The 20132-nt window shown below is 36.9% G+C and overlaps 1 protein-coding gene across 4 annotated transcripts in view; it reads left to right on the top strand.

Moving 5' to 3' along the window:
• Window positions 1-1079: 1079 nt before the first annotated feature.
• Window positions 1080-20132, top strand: part of LOC131156322 (ATP-dependent DNA helicase Q-like 2) — a 141036-nt gene continuing 121983 nt past the window's right edge. For 3 of the 4 annotated variants that reach the window (XM_058109914.1, XM_058109913.1, XM_058109915.1), the window contains exons 1-4: window positions 1083-1404; window positions 11997-12217; window positions 18832-18978; window positions 19066-19287. In XM_058109914.1, the coding sequence (XP_057965897.1) occupies window positions 1341-1404; window positions 11997-12217; window positions 18832-18978; window positions 19066-19287 (654 nt within the window). In that variant the 5' untranslated portion in view covers window positions 1083-1340. Of the gene's footprint in view, window positions 1405-11996; window positions 12218-18831; window positions 18979-19065; window positions 19288-20132 lie in introns of all 4 variants that reach the window. The other variant, XM_058109912.1, reaches the window with a different exon arrangement.

Raw genomic sequence — 20132 nt, 5'->3', positions numbered from 1 at the left:
TACTTCCCAGAATGAGGTATTATTTAATATATTTAAAAAAAAAAAATTAAAATGGGAAAAAACTCTGACTAGATGGCTCCAAATCTAATTTATTACTCTTTATTTTTAATTTTGTAGCTAAAAATTTGCATTATGTACTACTTCTAACTTATTTTATTAATGTGGGCTGTATTAGTAAATTCAAATTAATTCTACTTGGTTGAAATTGAGTCATAGATTTAGAAATGTGTAAATTTAGATACAGCATAGGCTAAACTATGTTAAATCGTCATTTACTAAAACGCATATTGTGCAATATCCTTTTGAACTAAGACAACCGCCATATAACCCCTTCAAAGCATTTTATAATATGCACAATCCTCGTTTCGTCAAAAAACGTGCAATATTATTATTATTATTATTATTATTATTTAGCTAGTAACAACTAGGGTTTCTACTTTAAATGCTTGAACATTTAAAAGAAAAATAATTATTGCTTTAATTTTCATGTAATTCATTTGTTTTTATAATTATTTTCCTTATAATTAATGAAATTATTATTGATCGCATTCCAAAAGTTATAATATACTTTTACAGATATTATTAACAACGTAATCCCCTTGAATACATTAATCTCCTCATGATCTCACTCTTTTTCTATTTCCTTATCTTACATTGCTTACGAACCATTAGAATAAGTTTAGACTTTAACTCAATAATTTATATTCTTGAGATAAAAAAAAAGATCAAGATTTATTTTACATCAATATTTTTTATACAAAACTATAAAATTAAGCACAAGACTTACTTTTGAATCCTGAAATAAAGATATGATTCTTAACAGCATTTAAAGTTAAATACGAATTTATCATAACTCTGGTCCATCATCTTAAAAATTGAAGAGTAATCCCATCACAATCTCACATTCATAATGCAAGAAGATGTAAAATAAATACTATTTAAAAATCACTTGTCAAGCATTGTGATTTACAGCAAAACCATAAAGCCGCAGCAAGCAAACCAAAACATTGGTCAAAATTTAGTAGCTGAAACTAGTGCAAGTAATAATTAGTAGTTAAGAATGCTTTGAGACAAAACTCACCATGACGAATTCTCTCTTCGTCCAAAGGGAAAGACCGAAAGGCAAAGGGAACCAGCGCGACAAACTGATATTAGCTTTCACAGTAACGGGGCCTGGCAATCCTGCCTATTCCGCTGGCGACCTTCTCCTCCACCGCCGCTGCCGCCGTAAATTTTCTTTTCGAGGAGAAATCCGCACGGAGCAGCTTTCGGTCTCCAATCCTTCGTGGAGGCTGCTTTTATACGATAGTGTGCAAGCAATTCGCAACATTTCTCACTGAATGGAGACCGACGAGATATTGGCTGAGCTGCAGAACGTGGAGGTGGAGCTTCAAGATGTTCAAGGTTCGTCGCAACACAGGCTTCCTTTGAACCAATCTCTCTATTTAAGCCTAATTTGCTCTGCGTATGTTTCATTCGCGCAACCTATTGCTGCAATCTTTGTCATTTCTCTATGTATTCAAGCTTCATCTGCTCTGCCCAAAAGGATGTTCGGAGTTCGATAACATCAAAATTTCTGCCGTTGTTGACTGCTGCATTTTATCTTGCAGAGCATATCTTTAGTTGTAAATTATCCCGATGGAAAAATATTCTCTAATTTATTTTAAAATTTAATAAATTACGGCGTACACATATTGGTTAAAGGATATCTAAAGAAACCCTAGGTCAAAGGCCTAACGACCCACACACGTAAGGACTTGTTAGTTGCTTAAGAAGCAATACCATCCAATAGACAAGCAATTCTATTAGAGATATTCTCTAATTAATTTTAACATTAAAATATTACACAGAGTAGTTGATTCGTAAGAACCACATGCGTAAGGACTTGTGGTTGTTACTGAGAAGAAGCAACACATTCAATAGACTAGCACTGCTATCATCTCTAAATTGAAACAGCACTGCTCGTCCATCTTCAAATATAAGAACCCTTGCTCATACATACATATGTATATACACAAAATAACACAACAATATATATAAGACACAACAGATATCAGGATTCAGGAGTGAGGAGCGTGTGCTGTGCATTCTTGTATTCTCCATGCCGGGCCACTTGGTTTCATCCAGTCTTGAACAAGTTCCTATGCTCTTCACATTGGGCCATTTGCAATGCAAGCTTTGAACAAATTAAAGCATTAAAAAAAGAACATTTTGAAAATGCAATCATTCTTGATTCTTTGCCATATCATTGGAAGAATTTGATTTCAAGCATATCGATAAAGTATGGTTTGATGGAAAGAGTGAAAAGTTGAGTGTGACGATAGCCATCTACACAGATAGTAGGGCATGAGGTTATTGGTTTGTTTATTTGATGAGGGTGCAGAAGCAAATGGTGACATTTGTTGTGGAATTGTAGGCTTCATAGATGAGATGGCCTCAGGGTGGAGCCGCTGGGGATTAGAGGGCCTGTCTTTTTTTTTTGGTCAAAGAAGGAGTGGGGTGGAACCTAAATTGAACTATGGAGAACTGCTTTAGAGTCTAAAGGTTTTAGGATAAGTAAAAATAAGACAGAATATATGAAATGTAATTTTAGTAACATAAAGAGGAATATTGGAGATAGATTAAACTTGATAATCATGAAGTTAATAGCACTAGTAGATTTAGATATATTAGATCTATTACGGAAGCAAAAGGAGAATTTGAAGCAGATGTAATACATAAAGTTAAAGTAGGATGAGTAAAATGTAGGAGTGCTTCAGGCATACCGTGTTATTGTTGAATAACCTTAAAATTAATAGGAAAGCTCTATAAGGTGGATATAATGCCAATCGTGCTTTATGGATCAAATTGTTGGGTAACTAAGAAACAATATGTACAAAAAGTAAAAGTTGTCAAAATGCGAATGTTAAGGTGAATGAGTGGTATAATATAAAAGATAAATTAAGAAATGAGCATATTTATAATAATTTAGGAATAGCACCTGTTGAAGACAAGATAAAGGAAGGGGCGCCTTAAATGGTTTGTGCATTTAAAACACATGCCCAACAATGCACCTATGAGTAGGGGTGAATTAGTTATTGTTTCCAGTATTAAAAGGGGTAGGGGTAGACCTAAAATTATGTGGAATGAGATAGTAAGCATTGACTCTCTCTCTCTAGAAGCTTCTTCCTCTAGAAAATTCACTCTCTCTCCGCAATCCTTTCTCTCTCTCACTTTTTGGAATGTGTTCTGCCCTCCCTCCTTCATGGAAATTTCTCCCGCTGTCTTTCTAGGAAATTTCTTCTTTTCTTTTTCAGAAATTTCTTTGTCCAATGTCTCTTTGTATCTTTCTAAAATTGCCTTTTTTTGGAAACTTTAGGCAGCTGCACCTCCCCAAAAATTTCTAGTTAGCTAGCACCAACTTTCAACACCTATATAAGGAGCTCAAGGCTCTAGTGTTGGATAAGCAGCAAAAAATTGTGTGTGCTGTGTGCACAAGAAAGAATTGTGAGTGGGTGTTGTGTGGTAGCAAGGAAGTGCTCTGTAAGTGAAAGTGCTGAGTGTCATCTTGTATTGTGAGGTTAGAGTATGTATGGGTGTTTGTTGTTTGGTGTAAGTGTCTCATTGCCTGTCCAAGTGTAAGGTGCTGTGCGCCTATTTAATTTCCTCAAATCAATAAAATCTCATCTTTTGTGGTGGTCCACCACCTCCAATTCCCAACAATTAGTATTAGAGCGAACGGTTTGGGACTACTACAAAGATTGTGGCATGAGGAGATTCTATTGGTATGCAGTCTGAGATTGTGAAGTCAGTTGGTCTGGGACAAAGGTTACTTGGTTAAGTGGAGGGCATCACTAAGTAATGATGACGGATATTGCAACCTCGACAACCAACATAGTGAAGCTCAACAATTTCAATTATAAAAATTGGAGTATTCATATGCATTTTTACGTGCTTGCTTGGACAAGAGCTATAGGAGATTGATGGTGCTAGTCAAACTACACCACCAATTGATGCTGAAGAATTGAAGAAATGGAAAGTGAGAGCTGGCAAAGCTTGTATGTGTTGGCGGTAATAGTAGAATATGAGCCATTACAATGCATCAAGGGCACAAAAAATGCACAAGGAAGCATGAGGCACCTAGCAGCTCAGTTCGCTTAGACAAATGATGGAAAGCTCCAATAGTTGGAGAATGAGCTTCTATTAGTCTCGTAGCAAAACATGACTGCAAGTCAATATTTTATGAAAGTTAAATCTATTTGTGAAGAAATTTCAAAGTTAGGCTGAGGAAGTAAAATTTCAGAGATAAGAATGTGAAGAATTCACGGTCTTGGCTGAAATATAATAATCTCATCACTGCCACTCGTGGATGGGCCAAAGAACCAACTCTAACAAAGTTGGAAAATATATAAGCTAACTAAGAGGCTTTGGACAAACAAATGTTTGGAGTCTTAGTAAGGGTTGAGGAAAAGGCTCTCTTTAAGAAGAGAAGCTTTAAAGGAAATGATAAAGTAGCTGCGAGAACACATGTTGGGGAAATCGAATCTAGAAGGATGCATAAAGACAGGAGGAAGAAACCAGAAGGGAGGAGCTCTCAATGAGGGGGAGCTTAACAAAACCACGATAGAGAAGAAAATGACGATAAGAAATATTGGCTACAAAACAACCAACATTATAATTGCGGGAAGAAAGGAATGTCGTGACATCCATCTACAGTAAAATTGATAGTGAAGAAGAATGGGACCTTGAAGCCTTGTTCATAGTAATGGAGGATATGCTGAATGAAGAGCATGCACCTTCTGAACTAAAGGAAGAATCAACACTCATCACAGTATTTGATAAGCTAATTAATTATAGTAGTAATTGGATAGTGGCTTCTAGATGTTCCGATCGGATGACTGGAGACAAAGAAAAATTAGAAAGTATTTTTGAATATAAAGAAGGGCGAGTCGTGGTAAATAGGGGTGTACAAAATTTACCGAAAAATCGAAAATCCGACCGAAACCGAACCGAAACACATTTCGGTTTGGTTTTTCGGTTTGCGGTTTCGGTTTCGGTTTTGGACCAAAACCGAACCGAAAAACCGAAAACCGAAAACCGAAAACTGAATTAATAAATAATAATTGTATAATTTTATACAAGAGATGCTACGGTGCTACGGGCCTACGGCTGCTACGGTGCTACCTGTTGCCTTGGTGTTGGATCACCAGTCGTCGGCCAAAAACCACCTCCGAATCCACCTCTAGTCGGTCTGGATGGCGGAGATTTCTGGGACGAAGTCCATGCGAGTCTGCGACGCTCGCACTCCTCTTCTTGGAGCTTGAGACTTGAGAGAGATGCCTCGGAGTCTCGGACAGAAATAGAACCCTCGGACAGATGCCTTAGAGTCTCAGACAGTCACAGAACCGTTCTTGGAGCTTGGATGATCTTCTTGTTGGTGTGGAAATCCAGGGTCATGCGAATGCGAGAGTAGTACTTCTCGATCACCTGCTGAGAAGATTTCTTCACCGTCTTGGTGCGCACATGCCCCATTTGTGTGTGTGTGTGTTTGCGAGAGAGAGAGGCCACCGACGAACTGCAAAGAGGGCAACTGGGGAAGTACAGATTTGCCAAGGCATATGCAGGAAGCCTGGAACCACATGCTAGCCATCGGCCCATCCCACATCGGTTGGAAATGGGAAGAGAACTAGTATCCCACCCTATATATTTTATGTGGATCCTCCTTTCAACATGTCTTATGTTTTGGGCTTTGCTATTAAAGCCTTAGCCCAGGAATTTTATAATTTCACAATGGGCTGTGGCCTGTTGATGCAACCCAGCTCAAGTAATATTTTGTTTTGATAGTTCAAAATTCGGAAAACCGAAAATAACCGAACAGAACCGTAGAGTTCACGGTTTGGTTTGTTCATAAACCGACGGTAGATGGTTTGGTTTTGGTTCAGTCATTTTGAAAACCGAGGAGTTCGGTTCGGTTGGCGGTTTTGGTAAAAACCGAACCGAACCAAACCATGTACACCCCTAGTGGTAACCGACAACAACTTAAAAAAAAATTACCAATAACTCATATTGGCAAGACAGTGATAGTACCAAGATTTAGCCTACAATGAGTGCAACTGCAAAATGTATCGCATGTTCTTGGAATGAATAAAAAATTGATATTGGTGTGACAACTCATTATTTCAGGGTACTGCCTGTTGTTCGGCTCGAATGATGTCAATGTGTGCTAAAGTTTCGAGCTTGTGTGTGCATCAATCATGAAGGGGCGAAGATTGGAGTCTATCTACATAATGTCAACTCAAGAAGCATACTAGATAGGATAAAAAAAAAGAGATGACAGACTTGTGGCATACAAGACTTGGGCATTATCACAATTCACAAGCTCAAAATAATGATGAAAAAGTTGATGCTCAAAAGCCTTCTTGATGTTGGAGAAGACATCGTGTCTACTGGATGCTAGTATGGAAAAGCACATCAGTTACGATTTGAAGATTCAATGTTCAAAGCCAAGAAGTCGCTTGAATTTATCCACTCAGAGTATTTTGGAGAGTAAACAGAAGTTCATCAGCAACTTCTAGTACATGATAACCTTCATAGATGACTTCTCCCAAAATCAAACTTGCTCCTCATTACCCACAGTATATTGGACTTTAGGAAGGAAAGGATCATAAATATGAGATACAAACTTCCAAGGACTCAAATCCTTAAAGGTGTACTGAGAAGTGGCTTCTTGTATCAGGTTGGTGCTTCGTTAGATGTAAGGGAGTTGTGCAGTTATCATGAAAAAGAGAATTGGCTGGTTATCCTTGTTGATAGGTATTGCATATATATATATATGTGAATGATAATATTTGAAGTTATTTAGCTTATTAAAGTTTATCCTCAATTGGGGAGGAAATTTTTAAGAAGAATTTTGGATGGATTTCCAAGCAAGGTTTAATAATGAAGGGCAGTTTTGGAGGTAGGGGAAGGGAATTTAAAGATTGGCGTGAGATGTCTTATAATATGAGTGGATTTGATGGTGAATTTTCTTGTGATGGTGGATTACTATTGGATGAGTTTCAAGGGTTATGTTTCTGATTCTTTTGATATTGTTGGTGATTTTGGCATATGTCAGCGACTTTGTTTGATGGTTTAGAGGATATTCCTATTTTCGAGGTTAACAGCATCGTTAATAAGGACTGGGTTTGGGAGCATGTTGGGAATTGTCCATGGAGAAGATTAATAAAAAGGATGTAGAAAATTTCACAATTATTCAATGAAATGGGTTTGTGGTTGTCTAATCCCACAGGTCAAGAAGTTTGTTTGGATGATGGGAAGAGAAAGTTGAAAAAGGGACAGCTGGAGTTTGCAATCTTGTTTAGGTTTTTTCTTTTATTTTCTTTTTGGTCTTTGGCTCTTTTGAGGACAGTTTGTCCTCCTTTGCCTTGTAATTTCTCTTTTTCTCTCTTGATATATTTCTTTAGTTATCAAAAAAGAAACAGGCTATATTAACTTGTGGCCTAACAAAAATACTACTAGAAAATAATCATGAAATGGGAAAAAAATTAAAATTACAAAAATTAACTTAAAATGGAGAAGTTGATTCCAAATGCCTTAATGTGCTCAGATGTGACCTCTTGACACCATCTATCATTCTCCCAGGTTGGAGAAAATTTTACCTTGGATTTGTGAAGGATGAAGAATGCAAGAATCAAGCAAGCATGTAGATGAACTATATAATCTGCATGCTTCAAAATAAATAGGATGCAAGTTGGCAAAGTGATTGAAGATTTATTATAAATGATAAATACCATATATGCATCTCAGTCATGTCTTTAGCCTTGAACTCAATAGATGTATCCTCCGTGGATTAGCTTACACTTTGCAAGTTCCACCTCCCTAGGTTCTTTCATGAATTCTTTTATTTCTTTGGACTTAAAGGCTTCAATTTTGGCACAACCCTTATTATTATTATTATTATTATTATTATTATTATTATTATTTTTATTTTTTTTATTTTTTATCAGGTAATTAGCTGGTCATAGTTCGGGTTTTGACATGGGCTCATTAAAATGTCCGTGAACTTCTTTCTCTCTCTCTCTCTCTCTTTGATAGAATAAGAGGAGATTTTTTATAAAAGAAGAAAGAATGTACAAAAATGAGAACAATGAATCTTCCTAGGAAGATGAAAAAAAAAGAAAAGAAAAGATTGCACTCAGCATAAAACAGCCAACCAATCAGTTGTAAATCTGCAAAGCACACTCCCTTCATGCTGCCTTCTGCAAAAGCCCATAAGGATGCCATAAATTGAATCCTCTTCCATAGCTAATACTATGAAATCTTCTTCCCCTAAAAACGCAGGCATTCCTTTCCAACCAAATACCCCACAAAACAGCAAATAAGCCACACCTCCACAAGGATGATCCATCTTTACTCCTACCAAATCTTGTTAAAGAAATAGCCAGCATATCTTTACAGAATCTGGGTAAACCATTTTCTCTGAAAATGCCAAATGGCTTGTTCCATATCCACTATGTGAAAGAGCAATGCAAGAACATATCAGATGCAGATTCAGAACTATAGAAGTAAAAAGACACAAATATCTGGAGATAAAGCCTTAGAAAGCTTCCTGCTCTGCCACAAATTGTTTGCATTTACTCTATTAAGAACAAACAACTAAATATAAGCCTTTTTTTAGGCGGCAAGGGCGCTGTGGAATGATTTGTTTCCCTGCAGTGGTGAGGATTGGGTGGCTCTGAAGGCTACTTTTGATTTCAGATTGGTACAGTGTTGGGGCTTCGGAATGAAGAGAAAGAAGAAAAAGTTTTGGTTTTGTGTTATTTGCTATATTGTGGACTCTTTGGGTTGAAAGGAATGCCAGGATATTCAGAGATCAGAAGACTGCTACGCATGGGAGGAAACATCATTTTTAGCTGCAGTTTGGGCTTATTCTGTTGGGGGGTTTTTAGGGGTATATCTCTGTCTGACATCAATAGTGATTGGAAGACGGCATTGATGTAACTACTTTGTTTCTTTTTTCTTTTTAATTTTTCTGTGAAAGAGGATGGCTTGTCCTCTTTTTCCTGTAAATATTTTTTATTTTCTTGAATTAATTAAGTTTTTGTTATATAATATAACCCTTCATTTAAGAGGGAATTTTGCCGTCCAAATACTATGCTGAAGTGAAAAGGTCATGCTCTCACACATCAAATACTCAAAGAAAAATGATTTACAAGAATAATCACACAAATAATCTAGAGCCGACATCCGCACAGCCTTCCTGTTGGAAGGATGGCAGTCCTCCAATAAACACAACAAAGATGAGAGTTCGTCTACTTCCCTATCAAAGAACCTCTCATGTTTTTTTTCAATCCTTTCATGCTCTATTAGGCTATCCAAATGAACTATAATAATATTTAACTGATTATTTACTGGATGGGTTCCAATTGACCCTTGCTTACTTTTTTTGTGTTGCTTGTAGGCTTTTTTTTTTTCAATTAATTAATTTATTTTTTTAAAGTAATTTCTTAGGCAGTATTAGTGCTGGGCCAGTTGGACTGTTGGACTCTGTAATAAATTGGGCTGACGTTGGCCTGATCTGTAGTGGCTGGATATAGAAGCTTAACTGATGGATCATCCACAGAGTCGGGCTATCTACTGGTTCGGCTCAGTCTGATATTTGGATCAGGGAAATTGATGGCTTGGTTGGATCAGTTTCCTGGATATGGGTAATGGGTTGAATAAAACTCATCCTTTGATCAAATCCCAAACATGAAGTAGGCTTCCTGCAATTCTTTTTTCTTCTTGTCAGATCTCCAATGGTGGTGGCGTAAGAGCAATTTAGTGATGCTGTTCCAGCAAGATCAAGCAATGGTGACTATGAGTGAATGTCAGAGATGCTCCTCTTCTCTGGCTACAGTGTGTCATCACTTGCTGAGAGGACAATGGAAGCTTGTTGGTTGGAGGCGAAGCTCCAACTGAGATCAAAGGGGTGAGTCATTCAGTCACAATCTGCAAGGGCAGCAAACACCTCTCAGAGCTGCTTGTTGCTGATGAAGACTTAGATCTTGCAATGACTAGAGGCAGCAATGCACAAGAAGTACGCAAACCTCAAACCTTTGGCTATAAAGAAGAGCACAGCTTCAGATTTTGGGATGCAAGGTGGGGCTTCAATTTGCTGATGTTTAATGGTGGAGAGGATAAGCTTTTGAAGCCTTCAAGGAGAAAATCCCAATTGCTTTGACACTATTGCAGTTAGCACTTGGGTTTGACAACTGAAGCAATGCAAGGAGAAGGTGCTATGGGTTACTAGTGGCAATTAGTGCAGCAATAACAGTGCAATATGCTTCATAGTTGTGGTGGAGATGGTGGTATGACAGCCATTGATGGTCAGGGTGGAAACAGTGGTGTGATGCTGGCAATGGCAATGGCTATGGCTCTGATACCAAATGATGCAGTACCTATGTTCTTGCACACAAGAGACAAACTCTAATGACTCTAAACCCCATTTATAATATTCAAGTCCTGAATAAAATCACTTACAATCAAGCAAACAAAATAAGAAAGCCTAATAAAACTAAAATACTACTTTCTTGATAGCTGGATGCATAAAATCTGCTACTTATGACTGAGAAAAATACTATTAGAAAATATCACGAAAATAGAAAAAAATTACAAAAATAACTTAAAACTATGTAATTGACTCTAAATGTGTTTATCTAGCTCATACAGGACCTTGGTGTTCTTCATCACAAAATCTGAGCCAAACTCTGTCCATTTGCAACATGACCAATGGGAGCAATCTTACTTTTTCCTAGTTAACTTTCAAACTGGAAAGTTGGACACCGCTTTGAAAGGCGTGAGAACACAGTTAAAGGTTTGCTCCTCTTCACCTTTGCAGAAGATTATGGTATCATTTGCAAACAAGAGGTTTGTGATTCACAACTCTCCATTTCTGATTCCTCTCACTCGAAAGTCCTGGAACTGCTCTTGATCTATTTGAGCATTGCATCGGACATCTCAATCACAATAATAAACTACATGTTTGATACATAGGAATTGAATGGAACTGGGGAATGGAATCAATTGTATTACTTGATTTTGTCATCCTCTCCATTCAAATTTTCATTTCATTCCTTTTCTATTCCCATTCCATTCTGCAAACCAAACATGATGAAAGGGAAGTGGGAAAGAGGGGCCCCTTGTCTTAATCCTTTAGATGAAAAGGGTGGGGGGACAGCTGGACTCACTTTAACCAGCTCTGAAAATATGATAGTGGATATGCAAGACCAGACCCATCTCCATTTATCTATTAAAACCCATTCTATGGAGGGTATAGTATAAGAAACTATATTTTACATGGTTGTAGGCTTTCTCAACATCTAGTTTGCAAATGACTCCTGGCACATGCTCTTCCAATCTAGCATCAACAATTTCATTAGCCAGAAGGGCTGCATCAAGAATCAGCCTTCCCTTGACAAAAGCATGCTGAAAGACATCCACAACCTTCTCAATTACCTTCTTGAGATGATTGGCTAGAACTTTGGCAATGATTGTGTAAATGCTGTTCACCAGGAAAATATATTGTTTTCTATAATGCTTTTAGCTCCACTCTTCTTTGGGATGAGAGCCATGAATGAAGTATTCAAACTCTTCTCAAATCTTCCAGCCACAAGATATTCCGTCAAAACCTCCATCATATCTTCATTCGCTGTATCCAAATGCTTCTAGAAAAGGCCATGATGAACTGTTGGGTCTAGGGGTTTTGTCTCCCACACGCCAACCCACAACTTCATCAACGTCAGAAGGGCCTTCAAGCCAGTTTGCTGCCTTTTTTATTTTGTTCCTAGTTATTAGATTGCCACTTTACCAAAAAACTAAAGTTGTTAAGCTATGGGCCTTTAAAGTATGTCCGGCCCTAACATTTTCAAAAAATTATCTGCTTTATAGTTCTTACATATCTAACAAAAGACTGTTTCCTCGCATCTTACTATACCTAATTGTGCAATTTGTTATTGGATTTGTGTCTTGTTGTACAGACCAGATAAATATCTTGCTTGATCGACAAGAGAAATTGTATGAGAGACAATCTGAATTGAACACTCTGTTGGAAGAGGGCAAAGCATCGGGAAGCTCAGTGAACGATGGATCTTCAACTACTGCAGAGAATTGGTCAGGCCAATTTGAGTGGGATGATCGAGCTGATGATATTAGGTTTAATATTTTTGGCATATCCACATACCGTGCAAATCAGCAGGAGGTCAGTGCCTTCCCAATTGTTTTAGTTACTGTCACAGTTTCAGTCTATTTTAGCACTTCCACTTTAACTTTAAGAGAACTGCTTTTATTCACTGGCCATCAATTTGAGTCAATCCCTTTGCACTTTTGGGAGAGATTATGGCTACACAGGCAAGCTAACTTGAAAATTTTCATTATTTGTAGAGATTAAAACAAGAAAAAATAAGCCTGTCCTCTGTGGTGTAATCCAATAGTTTCATCTATAGTTGTTAAGAGTCGAACTGTTAATGATTTTTGTCTTATGGTTCATATCAATTCCACCCACAATTTATTCAAATAGAATTAAGAAAAAGAACCAAATCGTAGTTGAATCTATCGATTCACCTTTGAATCTAATGAATAGATCCAAATCAATCAATTCACATGATTCTGACCCCATCAGATCAGTTCAAACTTGACTGGTTTAAAGCCCAGAAAAAGCAGACTTTTTAAATTTTATTTTATTTTTGGCATGATTGCCTTTGATTCCTTTTCTACGTTAGTTCTGTGCTGAAAAAGAGGAGAAAACATAACTTTAGGTCTTTTGTTACCTCACAAAGCCATTCCTCACTCTTGAAGAGTTGAAGGAGTATAGATTGAGAAGGTCAGAACACTGGTCGGCTTAGGTGGTACTTTTTTCGCTGTGTTTTTAATATCCAAAAGTTGGTTTTAGCAGTTTTGTTTGAGTTACCTTTTTTTTTTTGTTTTACTTTTTAATTAGATTATGCATGAAATGCATTTTTTTTTTTTAAAGTTCTGATTGGTGGTAAACACCAAAGTTTTTTTTAAAATTTATTTTTCTTGATTTGTTTCCTTAAACAACATTAAAGTTTATTTTTCAATTTTTCTTGAATCCCACTTATGTTTTTTATTGTTTAGACTTTAGAGAAAGCATGCACAAAAAATATAATTTTTTATTGTTAAAATTTAAATGTATTTTACTATTTTGGTTGTTTGTATTTTAGTATATGAATCTCACTTAGAAGCGATTATGAAAATTTGCTCTGAATGTAATGACTTGATTCAATTAGATTCTCGATTCATGATTCTTCAAATTGGGATTTTGGTTTACAATCAATTTGACAACTGAAATTTCTTCCATGTTTTATCATATTTCTTTTTTGAAATTTCTTGGAAAAACTGTAGAAATGGAGAGTGGTGTTATACATGAGACCTCAGTTACAATTTCAAATTCCGTAATATTGGTGCAGTCCTTTGAAAAGCATCCTTTAAATTTTTACGATGGTTACCTTGTGAGTAGAGTTAGGGCTGCAAATGAGCCAAGTTGAGCCGAGCTTAGCCATTGTCAAGTTTGTTTATTAAATTTTTAACTGAGCTCAAGCTTGAGTCGAGCTCAAACGGAGCTTTAATATACTTGCTCAAAGCTTGTTTTTTATGCAAATGGACAAGCTAATGAGCCCTTACTGAGTTGAGCTATTGAGATGCTCACGTTTTGGTTTTCTAAAACATCTCTCTATGGGAGGCGAAAAAGCTCTTAGGGTTTTGTTAGGAAAAAGGTGAAAAAGGGCTCTACTAATATTGCCTTATAGATTTTTTTATCCTGATTAAGCCAGCCTATTTGTCTTGGGCACGGGTCCCATCATTAAATACAGGTTATGGAGTTCGAGCTAAACAAGCCAATGGCCATACAATCCCTACTTTTGAGCCCACCACAGTCTATGAAGCCTAACTTTCGTTATTAAACGAGCCCATAAATGAGCCTAATCAATGCCTATTAATGAGCCCAAACCAAGCTTGTAATCGAGTTGTTCATGAGTCAAAACAAGATGGGCCTGTTCAAGTTCGGGTTGAAAAAAGTTCATATTGAAGGCAAGTCCTTTGGTCTTAAGACTAGAGAAGGTTGGTTGCATGTGATGACTTCGTATTCTTATTGGAGTGAAATCCTTGTGTTAACTGTTGGATAAGTGTTTTGTCACTGGTTGCTCATTGGTTTGCTGAGTGCCTTTCATTGGTTTTTGTTTGTTTAGAGATATTTATTGTGGAAGAGATTTTATCATTGGTGTAGAGTTGTGCTTCAGTCATTCCATTGTTGTACCTTTAGGTTTGGAAGGTTTCTTGTGGAGAGATTTGTGGTGGCATTGAAGTCAATTGCTGAACCAGTGAAAGGCAGTGTTCAAGCATAGATGGTGTTTCGTCAGAGGAGGAGAAGAGACCTCGAATGGAACAAGGTGGTGTTCAGCCATCGGCATGAAAAATTGGGATTTTTGTGTTTATTGTGGCAAATTCTGTTGGAACAGGGAAAAAACCAGGTGTCTGGAGTGGTTGACGTGTGCTGGCTAAGGTTTCCTGGAGTTTCATCATTGGGAGAATGGGTTGGTTGATCCTGGGCTGGAAGCTAAGGTGTTTTGGAGTGAGCCAGTTATTTTATTTTTGTAATTTCAATTTGGCCAACTATTAAAGCTTTTACCGAGGCCCATATTCTAATAGGTACAAGGTTTAGAAGAGTCTTTTTTCACATTCTGGTGGGCTGGTCCATTTAAGGAAGGGGAATCATTAATGGGCAGGCCCTAAAATTATATTTGGGATCTGAGGGATCATTTGTCATTGTACTTTGCTAATAATCTGCTGTGCTAGTGGGAAAGAGGAGGAAATTTGTCTCTCAGATTTATCATCACTTTGTTCCCAAAGCCCAGTGTATAGTGGGCAATGGGAAGAGAAATCAATTTTGGAGGACCTTTGGGTTGGGGGAGACACCTTCAGCTCTTGCTTTTCCTCATCTCCTTTGGTTATAAAATCTTCATGGTACCCCGCTGCTTTTCTTCTTTTGCAAGCTGATGGGCATTCTTGAGATTTCCTTTTTGGGATAAATCTTAATGAGAGAGATATTAGTGAGTTGGCTTGTTTGACCAACTTGCTCAACTCTTTTCATTTGGGGAGTGAGAAAACGGTGTGGAGCTTATACCCTTGTGGGGAATTCTCTTGTACTTCCTTTTTTTCCTATCTAAGTTGTGATTCTAATATGGCTCATTTTGCCTTACACTCTTTGATTTGGGAAAGCTAAGTCCCTGCTTAGTTGTGGAAAACAATTTTCATTTTCCATTTTAGTTTTTCAAAAAATTACAAAAATGAAGCTAGTTTTCATTTTTATGACATTTGTATGAAATAAATGAACACCAATAAAAAGTTTTGGCACTTCGCTTGTGGAAATAATTGTATTTTTCATTCCTATATTTTTAATTAATTACAAAAATTCCACCTTGTTTTTCAATTTTCCAAATTAATATAGAAAAGCTGAGAAACATTTTTTTTTTTTTATTTTTTTCTAAACTTCTAATTCGTACTTTATGTATCGGAGCATGGAATTTGATCGTGGACTTTCATTTGTGTGGATTAGGTATTGAGTTTCTTTAAAATTCACACGAATCCACGATCCCGAATTTTCAGGCAGCAGCAGTTCTCTCTTTAAAAGGCATTCTTCAAAGCTTTATAAAAAGAGAAGGAAAGAATTCTTTGAACCATTTGGGGGGTTCATGTGGAGTCGGAGCCTAGCGATCTTTGGGAGACAAGCAACCTCCCAAGGCTGTCAAATTCTGCTTTGGCTAACAATTCTGAGTGAATAACTGAAGAGGGAAGTGATCATTCTGATCTTTCGGTGGTGGTTGTGGGAACTTAGTACTTAGTACAGAACAAGCAAGTCAGAATCATAATAACTAGTTTTGTGTACAAGATGTTGGCAAGGTAAGAAGTTATTATCTCTCTCTCTCTCTCCCCCCTCCCCCCCTTCCCATGCAAGGAGACGCTAAGAAGATGATTGTTGTCAAGAGGAAATCCTTCTACCTTGTGTTTGAGTGTGAGCATTTAGACTTTCTCAGAATTACTGAGTATCGAAGGGGAAGGAAAGATCTCCTTCTATCCTGGAGGTGGATGAAATCGCGTGGCTCCTTGCTGCCTGGGATAATTTTTATGGTTGCAGAAAGGAGAGGATTTTTATGGCTTTGCCACACAAGGAGTAAAGAGAAAATCTTGATGCTCCTGCTCAAGAAGAACAATTTTGATAGGTTCCTTGCCCTAATGGAGATTGAATAAAAAACCGAAGGATCAAGACTGCAAGTAAGCTTGAAGGAGAACAAGGCAATTCTGTCAACTTCAAAATGAGACAAGATTGTATGATGGAAAAGTCCGATGTACAGGTGGCAGGTTTACTCACAATGGGTCTATAATTTCAATAATCTCTTCTTCAACTACCTTTTCTGTAATGGCCGGAAAGGAACAGTTGTCTTCTAATTCACAATAATTAGGATCAATGATTGGCGTAAGAGAATGAAGTGAATCAAGTTTGCTAATCCTTGAATCAGACATTTCCAAGGCTAAGTCGAAGTTCATGTCCCCCACCCCCCCCTTTTTTATTTTTAATTAATTAATTTTTTAAAATCCTGCTGTCTGGCTGGTTCAGCCTGGTCTGTCCCGGATGAACCAGTTGGGATTGTGTTGGTTTCATATAGCCGTTTCAGAATGCCTGAAGCATACTGTTTTTAAAGTTACTTATTTGAATGGACTTAGGACTGGATTCTTTGATGCTTTGGTTGACCAGGGGAGGGTTGCATGTCTGTGAAGGCTGCAATGGCGAGCGAGTCTAGATCAAGATTGTCAGTGGCAGATGATGGAGATTGAGGACTGGACAATTGTGAAGACCTGTGATCCAGCAAGCCTTGTAGTCATGACAACTTCTCAGTGATGATAGAGGCAGAGCTGACAAAATTTTGCAGCTAACTTGGATTCAGGCCGATTTGGAGGGTAACCAAAAGGAAGACTGTAAGGATCAGAAAGTTGTGGGAGTCTTGGCTAGATGGGATACAGCCCTAGAGGCTAGGATTTCTAAGTTTAAGAGGGTTTGTAGGATTGGATTGACAATTTCTTTTAGTGATTCCTGCTGTTGTGACAGATTGAGTGGAGAGATGGCGGAGGTAGAGGTGGCATTATGCAAGGTGATTTAAGTTGAAATCATGAACCCTATGAGTTTTTATGCAAGGTGATTTAAGTTAAAATCATGAACCTAGACAAGCCTGCCAAACACTGACAACTGTGGCAATTTAAGTTGAAATTGCAAACCCTGTCAAATAACACTGACAGCGGTGTTAGATCAGAGTCTGCTTTGATACCATTTGATGCAGGACCAATATTCAGCAACTTCAATTCTCAATTACAGCCTCTCTTAAACGAATACATAAAGGCCTATTTATAGGTTTACATGCTTGGAAGATAAGCTAACTAATTTAAGAAACCTAAATAAAATAAAAGGTCAGGCTTCCAATATTATAATATCTTAGAGTCTTGAAAATATGACCCTAATAAAAATGCTCTAAATAAAACTAACGAAAATACGATAAAATTAGGAAATTAAAAATCACTTTCGTTGTGTTCTGAATTACATGGTTATTGTTAATAATTGCTGATTTTGTATTCTTTAGCATTCCGGTGTTCTTGTACTCAAGGTCTTAAATTTCGATTTCAACTAAAATTTTGAAGCTTCAATAGTATGGAAATTTCTATGTTTTGATGCCAGTTTCGATTTCAATTTGAAAAAAACAATGCAGATTAGTAGTAAAGCATGGAATTCTTTTTTGAAATTTTAGAAATGGTTAATAGGCACAATAATGTAAGTTGTAGGACTAATATATCTATACTACTATATAGGGGATTCCCCTATTTGTTGTTATCTTTCAAAAATTTCAAATTTATCCCTATAACTACCATTAATTATTTCAAAATACTCCTTTAACTACCCACAATTATCCAAAAACACCTAATTATGTCAAATTTATCTCTATAACTACTCATAATTTTTTCAAAAGACCCCTATAACTATCTACAACTATCTCAAAATGCCCTTATACTATTTAATTTTTTAAATTATTTTCTGCATAATTTTTTAAAGATTTAAAAAATAGAAAGCCGTAGAGCACACTATATGCGTGTCCATGGCTAGTTAAAAATTAAATAAATCTATTGTTGTGTATGATGTGCAATAGTTGTAACATAGAATGTGTATTAAACATATTCATAAATAAATGTGTGTTAAACATATTTGGTTAATATACACAAAATTCATAAATTAATTAAATATTATAAGTCAGACATGAATGGTTAAATAAAATGTTGTTGTAAGTTTAAATTTCATATAATTTAAAAGCCCTTGCAATAATCTTTTATATCAATAAAAGGAGATAAATTAAGAGAGAAATTTCACTTTGCATCTAAATCTGTTATTTGAATTCTAAGGAAATTTCATTCTATGGTCAAAATTTCAATGAGTTTTTCTAAAATTTTGAGATTTCGATAAATTTCAGATGATTTTTTGAAATTTCGACTGAAATTATGTAAGACGGAAATCTACTGCCATTTCAATTTCAAGGGTGATGGAAAGCGGAAATTTCGACAGAAATTTTGACAATTTTGTGGAAATTTAAGTCCATGCTTGCACTTGGTAGTATTTTAGGTTCTACACTATATGTTTAGGTAGAGATTATTGGTGCATCTAAGTGGAAGACTCTAGTTTGTTGACATGTCTTGATACTTTTAGAAAATCTGTTTTACATTATTTATATGGATTTACTAATAAATAGTTGTTTTCACCAGATAATAAATGCAGTTATGAGTTGCAGAGATGTCCTGGTTATTATGGCTGCAGGTGGTGGCAAGAGCCTCTGTTACCAGCTACCGGCCATACTTCTTTATGGAGTTGCTCTAGTTGTTAGTCCTCTGCTTTCTCTAATTCAGGATCAGGTATCCCTAATTAGATTTTCACGTGCCATATTCATTTTTTGGGGGTGGCAAATGAGGGATGTTTCATGATAACAACCATTGATTCAGGTGATGGGGTTGACGGCTTTAGGGATTCCTGCATATAAGCTGACATCAACAACCAATAAAGAAGATGAAAAATTCATATACAAGGCTCTTGAGAAGGGACTTGAAGAAGCAGAGCTTAAAATACTGTATGCAACACCAGAAAAGATCTCAAAGAGCAAGAGATTTATGTCAAAGCTTGAGAAATGCTATCATGCTGGTCGTCTCTCCCTAATTGCAATTGATGTGAGTATATGGTTTTCTCATGTAAATTTCACCTAGTTCATGAGACTGGATTTTTCGTTATTTTTTGGTTGTCAGTAATTAATACTTGCTTGTCTTTCCCATGGCTAGCAGTGAATTGTCCATCTTTCCTCCTGAATTGAGCCTGTTTTATTTATTTTTTTATTTTTTGACGACAAAAGAAGATGAATTCATTAGAATAGAAAGACTACACAAAGAGGATAATAAAGAACCCTCCTAAACAAAAAAAATAAAAAAGAAAATAAAACAGTGTTTTGAAAAGTGTTATCGGTGTGAGCCTTGAGGTGTGCCTCAGTGCTTCTTCTGCCCAAAATGCACCTAGGCAAGATCACAATGGGGAGGTGTTCTCCTTCTTGCACTGGGCGTACACCAATGAAAAAAGTACCCCTTTTACACCTTTATGGGAGCAGCATATGCATTATAGGTTACTTATTAGGGCAGCCTGGTGCACAAAGCTCCTGCGTATGCGGGGTTTGGGGAAGGGGCAGACCACAACGGGTCTATAGTATGCAGCCTTACCTTGCATTTTTGCAAGAGGCTGTTTCCACGCCTCGAACTCGTGACCTCCAGGTCACACGGCGACAACCTTACCGTTGTGCCTGAGCTCCCTTCTATAAGCTGCTTATAGAAGGAAAATTTTAGGGTTTGTGGTTGTTCGTTCATTGAGACTCATGAAGCCTCCATTTGATGAATGCTATCTCCCCATGACCAACAATGTTTCAGATGGTCAATCAGCTCCATATCTTCATATTATGGAATTTTTGTCTTCTTTGGTGACCTAGCTTCATGTCAAGGATCCGATTTAGATCCTCAACACTCAAACTACT

This window comes from Malania oleifera, chromosome 5 (assembly GCF_029873635.1).
Source record: "Malania oleifera isolate guangnan ecotype guangnan chromosome 5, ASM2987363v1, whole genome shotgun sequence".
Classification (NCBI taxonomy): domain Eukaryota; kingdom Viridiplantae; phylum Streptophyta; class Magnoliopsida; order Santalales; family Ximeniaceae; genus Malania; species Malania oleifera.
Note: the sequence above shows the minus strand (reverse complement) of the source record. Positions and strands in the feature narration are given on the sequence as shown.